The 11,995-nt window shown below is 54.5% G+C and overlaps 2 protein-coding genes across 2 annotated transcripts; one reads left to right on the top strand and one right to left on the bottom strand.

Moving 5' to 3' along the window:
* Positions 1-3,703: 3,703 nt before the first annotated feature.
* Positions 3,704-4,660, top strand: GCG54_00010832 (uncharacterized protein; the record flags this gene model as incomplete). The annotated part of the gene is made up of 3 exons (XM_045410745.1): positions 3,704-3,911; positions 4,082-4,147; positions 4,350-4,660. 3 exons carry the CDS (start codon positions 3,704-3,706, stop codon positions 4,658-4,660), a joined length of 585 nt encoding a protein of 194 aa, XP_045260310.1.
* A 4,840-nt stretch (positions 4,661-9,500) lies between these two features.
* Positions 9,501-11,781, bottom strand: GCG54_00010831 (Protein SDA1; the record flags this gene model as incomplete). Its single annotated transcript, XM_045410744.1, has 2 exons — positions 9,501-11,688; positions 11,735-11,781. 2 exons carry the CDS (start codon positions 11,779-11,781, stop codon positions 9,501-9,503), a joined length of 2,235 nt encoding a protein of 744 aa, XP_045260309.1.
* Between the last annotated feature and the right edge of the window lie 214 nt (positions 11,782-11,995).

Here is an 11,995-nt window from a genome sequence, read left to right as displayed (position 1 = left end):
GTCTGCTGGCTGCGTGGCTACTAAAATAGCAACAAAAGAGCAACGGGGCAGGGATAAATTCCAAATGAATTCCAAATGATGATGTCGACTATTCCAAATCCTCACTGATTCGAGGGAGTAAATGCTCCTGTGGTCCGGGTAGAGTCATCCAACGTCGGCGGTCCCTCATGACTTTAAATATCTTGACAGACCTCCTTGGGCCACCGTTGCCCAACCCTCCCTCCTTGAGACAATTTCTCGCCCTTCCCTCGTCGACACATCGCCGGTAACCTTCCGAATGCGTCAGGGACGAATGCATCGAGACCGGATGCAAGAGACGTGAAAATCTCTCAACGTACAGCCGTCTTGAGTTGCATCAACCACCAGGGTTCGCCGCGCGAATCCTCCCATCACGACCGGCCCTCCAGATCCACACGCCTACACCGCAGGCCGTTGATTGACACATGAAAACGCCTCCTTCCCCGTTGAGAAGGTCATGCAGGCGGCGCCGTGAGAAAGCCATGTCCTTGTCCGACCACGGGTTGAACCTGGCCGTTGACCTCTCAAACAGGAAACTTGGACAGCGCCTTGCACATCAACCAGCCTCGACCACAAGCTACAACGTTCCGCCCCCTCACACCCGTGATGGCTCCGTCGTCGAATGTGCAAGTCCGGACGGGATATCATGCAGTCCTGGTCTTCCCCCGCCCCGGAAAAACGTGGAACCTAGTTGTGTGCTTCATGCAGGCACTTTCACAAACCTTCTTTGCGACCTTGAAGGGTCTGCCCGTCTGTCGTCACAGCAAGTCCACAAATGACATCGACACAACGCACTCTGCCATCAACGGCCCCGGCCAGCGGAGTGGATACCCTCACTGCCGGTGGGCGGAGACCAGACGAGCCCGTTGGTGGTTGTCGCAATTAACCACCTTCTCGGCCGAGCCTGGACCGTCTGCCCGCCGGAATACGAGCCCGCAAAAAATGAGACGCAGCGTGCCATCGCTTGCTGGCTACCGGCATACGACAGTAGAGGATCCCACTGTGATCGGCCAGTTCAGAAGATCGTGCGGACGAAAACTGGGACCTCGTTTGGAGTTTCTCTATCAACCTGCTTGCTCTGCTGTTTGTCGCGACGAGGCGGGACGCGGCCCACGACGGGCAGCTCGGGATCGACTCGGAGGATCGTCAGAGAGCCATTTTCAGGGCAGCTTCCTTGGAACGAAACCACCTTCGCGTCTGCAGGTTCCCTCGACTCTGGTCCTATGACCGACAAGCTCGCCGTTTACGAAGAGCTTACTGAAGCTACCCAAGGCACCAATCCTACGCCATGTGGAGGACCCCCCCGAAGGTCCAGATCGAGATGGGGGGGCTGCAACGCAATCTAATCAATCTGCATGGGGTGGGCTCGAGTGGTGTGATTTTCTGCCCCCGCGATCCGCGCCTGGTCGAGCTTGTTTGGAAGTTCCCTTGTGCAATTTTGTTTACCTCGAGAGAGGGACAGAGAGGCAGGTTCCTGATACCGGACGCAGACCCGGTCGGTGTAACCCATGGGGCCGACCGTCCGTGGGGGGAAAACGATTTAGACGCGGACATCTCGATTCCGTTTACGCTACAACATCCCGGGGTCGAATGGCCATTCCCAGTTCGGAACTTCTTTGCTGCCGCTGCAACCTCACGTCACTCAGCCGAAGCGAAGCTCCCCCAACGACAACAAGGCGGCCGTTTCTAGAGGCCCAGGACAAGAGACCAGACTTGCCGGCGCGGCACAGAAGAGGAAAGGGAAGCACACCATCCTGCCAGCGAAAGACGCGGATCTGTCGCGCCTAAATTCGACAAACGTCACATGCAAGGAATAACTAACGTCTCGGCTTGCAGTTTGGCAGCATTCGAGCCAAGATGATGGAGATGACAGATGCTGATGTAAAGAGAAGAAGCAAAAAATGAAGGGACAACCAGAACAACCGTTGGCCAGCATCTAGGCATGTAACCGACGCGGCGCGCGGGCTGCGATCTCATTCTCCTCCAACCGGTTTTCGCAAAGACGCCCAACGTTTTTTTCTTCTTTCCGCCAGTCATCACCACATCTCCAGACTCCAGAGGGGTCGCATCCAGACGAAAAGAACGCAATGCGGACGATCACCTCGCAGTTGCCGCAACGAGCCATCCCCTCCGAGCCGTTTGCGCCGTCCATTCTGCATCGGAGTCCCGACCGCGGTGGGGTCCCACGGAGCTGGTGTGGGGTGGCCTCGCTGCGGGTTGTGTTTCCTCGCAGCTCCTGTCTTCTCTCAAGGTTCTTCCTGGGTTGTCAAGGTAGCTGCAAGGTGCATGTGGTGGTCTGGAATGCTGCGCTTGGGACTGCATCTCGAACAGAGTTGCATCTCATATGCAGCTTTCTTCTTGGTAGGTAGGTTGGTCGACTTCGCGCCAGCTTTGTTTGTTTTTCTTTTCTTCTTTTTTTTTTCCTGCGGATCTCGTCGACAGACGATTTGCTTTCTTGTTCCGAGTCATTTTCGAACTTGCGCAAAAGATCCCCTTGTGACGTTGCTTTTCTTTTCTCATCCCACCCCCCGGTCTGCTGCGACCGCCAACCGATGTCGGAATAACAACAGAGGTGGCTGGGAGCAACTTCCAGTTCCACGTCCACGCGCGCATGCAGGAAATATTGAGGTGTTGAAGGATGCAAGGCATCTTTGCAGTCTCCATTTCTGCATTGACGTGACATGACGATATCACCTGGCTTTTGAGGAGGCGTGGCGGAAACCGATGATATCTCCGTTCGGGAGAGGATCATCTTGCCGTGATTCCATCTCTCTTCTTGGCAGTATGTCTTTGGCAAAATAACAGACAACACGACATTCCCATCATTGCAGAAAGGAATTTGAGATTTTCATGGCGTCCTTGAAGATGACGGCTGTCGAGTTTGCAGCGGTAGGTCCTATTCACAGCATGACCATTCACGGTTTCTGTCCTCTTAATGTCGAACTTGTAAGCTCTGTGAGGCCCAGTTTAAGAGTGAAGGAAGGTACTCCCACATTCCGGGCTTAATTTTCGCGAGCAATTTAGACGTGCCGTGCAAAGCTACAGTAGTCCAATCCACAATAGCCTGCGAAGCAATTATCATGACTGTTCTGAATTTTCTCGACGAACTCACGATTGTAATGAATAGAAATTCTAAGTGGAGCTTACGATTCAAGATTGAATATCTGATGTGATCAAACCAGACCCTCAACGTACGTATGTAAAACGAGTTATCTCGTCAATTAGTTTGTTCTAGGAGTTATCTTATCATAGTATGAAACAAACTTCTCAAAACTGGATCTATCACGAGGGTTTGAGTACTGCCTGGAATCAGATTCCTCAGAAATAGAACCCATATGAATGGTCAAAAATGCTTCAAAGTCTTCAGCTGATCAAAGTCGACAATACAGACAGCAGACCTTTTCAGATCTGGTATATTCCGCTTCGAAAACTGAATGAATGCTAGCGTATTTGTTCATTCTACCAAAGATGAGTCTGGCTCCTGCCAGTCTTGTCTCCCAGCTTTGCTCAAAATGCGGAACAATGGAATACTGCGAATACGCTTCTGTGATCTGAGCTTTGATCAAAACAAACCTCATTCAGGCAGCAACCTCTCCACCAGGACAATATGCTGGTTTTTCCCACCCCCAAAAGCATCAATGTAGACTTGCACCACAGTCCAACAGCTACGCCAACCATCTGACAGATGGACCATCGCCGACGGCGTCGTGGCAAAATGAAACCTCGCCCATCAAACTCTGGCAGCGGTGCCATTCCTCCGCCCAATCCGTCTTTGCAGCAGCAGTCGCAGCAGCAGCAGCCGAATCTGAATCCATCCGCTAGATCCTTCACTCCTGTCGCGATTATGCCACCGGTGGCACCTTCCGCTTACTCGCCTCCCGTTCAGCACCAAGGTACGTCGTCAAAACACGCAACGCCGCTCCCCCACGATATCGCCGTCCGCCCACACCCACACACAGAGACACCCGCACGCATATCCCCCACTCCCCACTCATATCGGGATCTCCCCTTAAGATCCCACCTTCTCACAGCGGTAGGGGATCGCTAACATCCGAATCTGCAGTCGAGCTGGTCTACCACCAGGCCAAAGCCGCCGAGGCCGCAAAGATGATGGCCGCACGCGCCCACGGTATGATCTCCAGTCCCCCATGCAGTCCGCACACCATTCCGACTCTGCCCATCCATCCCCTTCATCTCACATCTGCCGCCCGCGTCTCATCGCGGTTGCGTTCCTGCCCGTTCCGGCTGAGCCTCATCGACCTCCTGCGGCCCCCTTCTAATGTCTCCTTCTCATCATGGCATCGTCCTCCGTTCTGACAGTGAAGATCCAGCCCACACGCCTCCGACGAGCGGCTCCGACCAGATGCATGTGCCCAAGAAGCGTCGCATCTCAAACGCCCTCGGCGGCCCGTTCGACAAGCCACCTTCCCGCTCCGCGTCTGCGCCTAACGCAGCTGGCGTCGCTGTTGATCATCACGGCATCCCAAAGACCCCGCCGAACCGCAGCGTCCAGCCTCAGACTACGACCCCCACGCCGCCTGCCTACACCTTTGACGACGACGACATTTTCTTCCCAAATGCCGACAAGCCTCTAGTGAAGAGCGTTCGTGGCAAGAAGAAGGCCCCGTCAGGCCGAAAGTGAGATGCGAGGCGTCGAGGGACTTCTGTATGCCCGGAAGAGGAAGCTGTTTGCTCTTGCAGAGGATTACCACCACAAAGGAGGCATTTTGGCAGCGCGTTGCTCTGTTACAGATTTACTTGCAGCAAGGCGATAAGCTGAACCAAACTACAGCCTGCCGGGAAGGTTGGAGAATCTGGATGCTACTGGGATGGCCGGCTTTCTGATCTTCATCACATGCTGGAGACTTTGACAGCTGTCTCCTCCGCATTTCTCCTTGCAGTTGCCGTTACCCGTTGTGTATGGTTGCATCGAACAGCATCGATTAGCTCTGTCTTCCGCGCTGGGAAGGTGGTACCAGGCCAAGACTATGATGCAAGCTAGATCAATCTGGATCAATCATGGCGGGGATTGGAAATCATGGAAGGACTCAGACTGAGTCCCAGAATGCAGAGCTCTGAATTGAAGAATGGTGTCCCAAACCTGCAGATTTCGTCAACTTGCACCGTTACTACCGCAATTGTGCCAACTGCAACGAGTTTGGCGTGCGCTTCCATGTGATGGATGCCAAGGTGCCGGTGGGCTGTAAGACTTGCCACGCTGGCTTTGAATTTGGATTCATCGTACTTTCATGTGTGAGAGATCTGGCCGCCAGCAAAGGACCAGATAAGATGAAGCTCGTTGTCATTAAAGTTCCGGCATATCGGCCGCTTGCCGTGTTCCGGTCCAGGGCCCTTGTGGCGCGGCCGGGATCGTCATCCCGGGCGCCCCACACGTAAAACCTTGGCATGTTCTGGCTGTTTTCTGCGACCAACGGTCTCAACGTTGACATCGCATGGATCTGTGCCGTTGCAAGTTGCGCAGGTCAAACAAAAGTAGACTAAAAGACCAAAAATGCAAAAGATTTTGTGCCCAGAGGCGGATTCGAACCGCCGTCAACACGGTATCGCTGAGTGATGGAGACCACAACGTATCATCCTAACCAACTAGACGATCTGGGCTACTAGGGCTGAGAACCCCTGCTTGACGTCCTCAGCCCCGCAACGCATCATTAAGGGACACACCCGGCGAGCGTCAACTTCCACCACGCTTGGTAGGTAACAGAATTGCTCATGACATTGGTAGTACTTTTTCCATGGTGTTCGAAGATTTTTTTTGAACATCATTCTTCTACGATTGAAGGTAAAAAGCACTCGTTTTCTGCATTATCAGCAAGCTCTAAGTCCCAGGCTGCTAGACAAATTGCATTCTCATTACGACTCAAGAATTTTAGATCTCTCACCTCTACTAGCATTTTGCAATATAATCAAGAAGGCGTTCCTTGCTGTAGAAAACCCCAAACGGCTCTGCAAAGTATGTTGTGCGCCTATTGACCCCATAGTTCTTGCACCCACGATCACTGCAAAAGCCCATCGACCTACTCGTCGAGTTTCCTCGATATGTAAGCGGGTCCAGATGAGGAATTAGAAGTGACATCGAATTTTTGAAAAAGGTCTTCTTGACCCGGCACTGTGCGACCGTCCGGGTTGTCTCGCTTGGGTAGTCTTCAAATTGCGCAATCCGCGTGTGCCTCGACAGGTAAATATTGCGGCCCTCTGTGGTCCAAATGTAGCAGCTGAGGCATGTTTTGCAGAGCGCGACATGGCCTTTGGAGTCTGAAGTGACCGGCATGAAGCGGCCGACGTGCTCGGCTGCATTCTTGGCCGTGGCACACTGCTTAGTCTTGCTCTGTTCTTTTCGACATCCAGGGTCAAAAGACTTGTCGTCGTCTGGCGTGTATGATGCGCTCAGTCGCCTGAAGCACACACAGTCTTCGTGGTGGAAAGGCTCCAGAAGAGCCTCCATGTCGGATGTGATGTGGCGACATAAGATTTCCATGTCCAAAAATCTTCGAAGGCTTTCTCGAAGCAGGTCTTTGGTGACGAGGTGTCCTCGCTCAATTGTGCAGACTCTGACTTTGAACCCCGTCTCCAGATAGTATTCCCCTCTTCCCGAGAAGAGCCCCGAAAACCGGCGAAACAGCTTTGGAGGCTCCTCTCCGGGCTCCAATCTCAGTTCTGTGGTGCATCTTGTGCACTGGGCGATGGTAACATCTCTCCGTACGTCCGCAGGTGCCCGAACCAAGGGCTTCAACAATGGCACTGAGATGTGGCGACACAGTCTCAGCTTTCCCTCCCAGCCGATGCACTTGCGCGGTCGTCGAAAGCCGCCAGTGGAGAAACACGGTCCATAGTGCGGCTCTTTGCACTTGAGGCAGTAGGCGTGAAGGCACTCCGTACCGTCCCACGCTTTCTCGGTGGACTTTGCTCTCCGTATCCGACATTTTTGGCATTCATGTCGATCCCTTTCGGTGCGTTTAGCGACCATTCTCCTCATTTTCTCCCAACACGAATCATCTGTGGGAATATTTGAAATGAGTGACCGGAAAAGGGGGGAGGTTTGTTGCAAGACACCGAGGTCGGCCAAGTCTAAACAGCTAATGATGATGAGAAGCACATCGCGAGGCAGTCGGTATAAGATGCATCTTTTCATGTTGTCTCGGCGTTTGGCGTTGTGTGACAGTGAATAGCCCGTGTAGAGTTGTAACTCATTCAAGTCCGCATCATCTCGACATTTCTCTATGAGATCATTCGGAACCGTGGGCATCGCGAGCGGGGGGATCTCTTGAGGGATGAGATTGGCCGTGGATGAAATTGAGCTGTCTGATTGATAGCAAGCCTTACGCCTGCGGAAAAGACGACGCAGCAATTCGCGAAACATTTGAGATCCTGATATCGTTCTGGCTGAAAGAGAAAGGGCGCTGCCTGGGCGAAGCGTGGACTATGGAAGTTGGAGGAAAGGACATTATGCAAGCAGACCTTTTACATTCGCGGGCGGCCCAAACAATTATAGCATCGAGGATGGGCCTGGACCCTTGACCCGTTGTGAGGAGGATCGAGACTTTCGCGGCTCATGAGTGTTGATTCACTGATCCTTCGAAACCCAAAATCCTTTCCGCGCTCGTAGGAATTTTGGATCGCCGAACCCCGCCGGTACTCTGTTGAAGCTCGTGAACAATGTTCGAAGGAATGTCCAATCAGAGTACGAGACAATTTCTATTCACAGAATCACAGAATCACATCAAAAGTAATAATCCGGGTCCTTGTACATGCTCAGTCCCTGTGCTCAAAGCCCAGGTAGATGCCCAGGCTCAACACCCAAAACAACAAAGGCGCTCGGCACAATTCGGGCTTTTATATCGTTTGTTGTCTGGTGTCTTCTCGAGGACAACGTGATTGTTCTATGAGGGTCCTGGGTAGATAGAAATGAATCAACCTGATAGGCATCGCCTACATATAGTCTCGTGCATTCTGCCTTAAGAAGCTCACTTACTAAACATCCACAACATCATCCGACTATATTAGCATTGCGCTCTCAGCTTCAGGTAAGCTCTAACATCACGCAGGTTCGCCATTTACTACACGATATCGCCGTCAATCTCTTCCCAAGCCCTTCAAGTCCAAGATCACAGTCGATCATGTACCGCCCTCAGTATGTCCCCGTCAGAATATGTCCTCAATGTAGAAGGACACCCCTAGGCCTCTACGGTATGGGCCCCAACGGCCAACCCATCGAGACTATCTGCGAAAATTGCCGCCGGGAAAACATACGCAACGCCGAAATCGCTGCCCGAGCCCACCAACAGGCGAACAATGGCCGGCGAACCCCAGGACCCCTTTGTGCGCGCTGCGGACGATCACGTCCATCCCAAGGCTGCACCTTCTGCCCGGAGTGCATCGCCGCAGACGCAGCCTTCAGCACGCCGAGCATCCACTTCGAAGGAAACCTCTTTCCACCGAGACCTGATAACCGCCCCTTCTGCTCACAATGCAACCGAAATAGGGCAGCTTACAGCCGCAGCCGCTGCCACCAGTGTATCTCCGCCGAGCAGGCCTCTGTTCCCAATACCCGCGAGGAGCGCCGTCAGTCACGCTACGGCAGGCCCAACGACCCCGACGTCAACATGGACGAGCCGGTAACCTCCTATCTGCAACAGAGAATTTGCTCCATCTGCGATCGCGCCCGGGCAGAACCAGGTAAGACTCACTGCGGGAACTGCGCTTACCGTGACTTGTATAACGGAGGACGTGGCCAGGACAGATATGAGGCCATCGCCTGCGCCAACTGCGGCCAGGGATGTCGTCCCTCGCCCAACCGGCTTTGTGGGACTTGCAATAGAGATAGAGACACCCAGGCTCGCCGTCAGAGCCGGGCTCGATCGCCGCCTTCCCGACGGTACTCAATCTATGACGCTTCGCCTCCCCCACGTCGACGTTCGCCGTCTAGAAGGCCCACACCGCCTCCCCGACGGCGGTCGATCTTCGACGCTTTGCTTCCCCGACGTAGACGGCGTAGTTCGCCGCCTAGAAGCCCGTCACCGCCTCCCAGACGTCAACGACGGAATTCTAGGCCGTCTAGAAGCCCGACGCCTCGGAGCCCCACACCACCTGAGAGCCTGGAAAGCCCTGAGCATGGAAGCCAGATGTGTGGTTGCAACAAGTACTACGTCCGCGCGCCGGGAGCGGGTATGTGTAGCGTTTGCTACGAAGCATTCAATCGCGTGGGAACACTAGGGTGGCGGAGAGAGAAACGCAGACTAGGCTGGGATGGGCACCGTCGACGGAGACAGCTTTAAGGTATTGTTCTGGCTACAGGTAAGTCCAATTCGAGCGGTAAGTGTATTTGAGAAACAGTCGAGCAAATGTAGCACTCAATATCAAGATGCGCTTTGATCGATGTGAATTCTGTACGCTGATCTAACTTTTGTATTAAATGTGCCGTTGTCCCAACAGACAAGAACAAACCCCAAAACCGAGCAGCCCGTCTACATGCCGTTGCGTCGTCTACCACCAGCCTTACTCCTCGTGATATGTCCCTGAAGCACCTTGCGCGTCTGCACCAAACTGCGCTTGTTCTTGTGCTTGGCCTTGCTCAGCGTCATCAGGAAGTTCTTCTGGCGAGCCTTCTCCTTGTTCGTCGTACTCTTGCCCTCGGCGTCCTTCTTCGACTTGCGAATGGCCTTTGTGGACTTGTGCTCCTCGCGGTCCGGCTTGCCCTCCCTCGCCATGGCCACTCTTTCCTCCTTTGTCGTCTTGCGTAGCTTCGCGGGTGCCTCGATCTGCTCAGCCGTAAGACCGTCGTCCAGGTGCCGCGCGAGGGCCTTCTCAATCTCCTTCGATCTCTTTGATGTGCGGTTGCCCAGCGTCTTGTTCAGGCCGGCCTCTAGGCGGAGCTCCTGGAGCTTCGCCAGGTCGGCGGGGGTGAGGATGGTGGTGGTCGCGAGCTTTTGTATCCTCTCGATCTCGGCAGCATCGTCCTCCTCGTCAGCCTCTTCCTCGTCGTCAGAGCCCTCCTCGCCCGTTCTGCGCTTCTTCGGCACTGGCTCCTCCTCTTCGTCGGAAGAGTGATCGACGGCGATCCAGCCACCAGAGTCATCGCTGTCAACCGAGTCAACCTCCCAGTCGTCAGAGTTGAAGCCGTCGTCCTCCTCGTCGTCCTTGTCGCTGCCATCCGCGGGGAGACCCTTCGCCTCGCGCCTGAGTTTGCGCTGCTCTTCCTTCCACTTCGCCAACAGCTCGATGCCCTCGATGCCTCCGACCTCCTCCTCTCCGAACTTCCTTTGCTTCATCTCGCCGCTCCTCAGGCCCATGGTCGCGTCCTTGCCTCTGTCCTTCTTCATCAGCAGCTCGGCGCCGACCTCTCTGTACAGAGACAATAGACCCTTCGCAGCCATCATGACACCCTTGTCTTTGCTCTTCCGGTACTGCACAAGATCTTGAAGCAACGTGTCGCTCATCGCCAGAGGTTGTCTGACACAAATTTCACGGATAGCGTTCAAACCAGCCGCGGCAACCTCCGAGGCAGACGCTTCCGACACAAACTCGTTGGCGATCTTCTGGATGAGGGGCTCGACGGCATCGGGAGGCACCAGGTTGTGTGTGCCTTGCGCCAGACAGGCGAGGTACGAAGTGACGGATTCTTGGCGAGGGGTGAGGAACTTGATGAACCACGAGTACAAGCTGATGATGGTCAGCTTGTGCAGACCGACCAATCTTGTGACCAGCTGCAGAACGAGGATCCGGTTCTCTTGCGAGAACTTGACCTTTGTGTTCTGCAGGTGCTTCTGGAAGACGTTCTCGGCGAAGCCCTGGGGGTCGTGCAGGAGGTGGAAGGCGGAGAAGTTAAGCGGGTGAGGCTTGCCCTTGCTGCGCTCCTGCTTGTGGAGCTTGGAGACGGCCTTCTTGTACGCGTTCTGTTGCTTCTTGGACTTCTTGTTGATGCCAATCTGGTGCTTCATCTTTTGCAAGTCAATCTGCTCCTCGTCGCTGTCCTCGTCCTCCATCTCTTCGCGCTCCTTGTCGCCACCCAGGAAGAACCTTGTGGCGCCAACGACAACCTTCTCGTTATCCGACAAACACGCCTCCTTCATCACGTCCACCGTCTTCGCATCGGTCCAGATCTGACGCTTCCATAGCTCTCTCGTCAGCTTGACAGCCCATAAAGCCTTGGGCGACGTGCGGTCGGCAGTGATGAGGTTGTAGAGAACGGTCTGGATGGTGCGGTTGAGCGGGTGGTTTGTGCCTTTGGAGTTGGCGTTGCGCATCTCGGAGAGGATCTTCTGGAAGAGCAGCGTGCGCAGGGTCTTGCTCGGCGAGGAGACGAGGATGGGGAACAGCGACGTGAGGAGGCTGGTCGAGTCGATGACGTCCTTCTTGCGGAGGAGCGCCAGGCTGCCGACGATCTTCTCGCGCAGCTCGGGGTGCAGCACTTCATGGTGCTGGAGCAGGATCGCCTTCAGGTCGTCGGGGAAAGCGGCGGCGTGCTTGGGGTAGAGGTCGGCGGTGTGGGCAATCAGGTCGACGAGGTTATGGAAGGACTCGGTGTACTCTCTCGTCGCGGTCGTCGGGGAGGTCAGGAAGACCTCGCGCTGACTCTCGTACTGGCCCCATTGCTGGAGGAAGTTTTCCTCGTAGGACCTGGGATCGCGACGGATCTTGTACTGCAGACTCGCGCTGGAGATGTCAGCATTTGAATTCCGGTAATAACAAATGAACTTACAAGTCGACATCGACCTTCTCGAGGGCGGTGACCTTGCGCTTTCCCATGGTTGCTGTCTGCAGTCGAGTCGGCGATGCGATGGGTAAAATGGATGGACAATTGGCGGGGACCTGAATTGCCCGTCCAAGCAAAAAGAACTTTTTTGCGTCGAGGTAGCTTATCGGCGCCTTATCGCAGTATCTTATCTCAAAAGATGCGCACGGATCTCCTACGGGTACACTTTAGCGGGTCTCGCCGAGCACAAGCCATGATCTTACCGAG

Source organism: Colletotrichum gloeosporioides (genome assembly GCF_011800055.1).
Source record: "Colletotrichum gloeosporioides strain Lc1 chromosome Unknown consensus_69, whole genome shotgun sequence".
Lineage (NCBI taxonomy): Eukaryota > Fungi > Ascomycota > Sordariomycetes > Glomerellales > Glomerellaceae > Colletotrichum > Colletotrichum gloeosporioides.
This window is presented reverse-complemented; position numbering and strand designations above follow the sequence as displayed.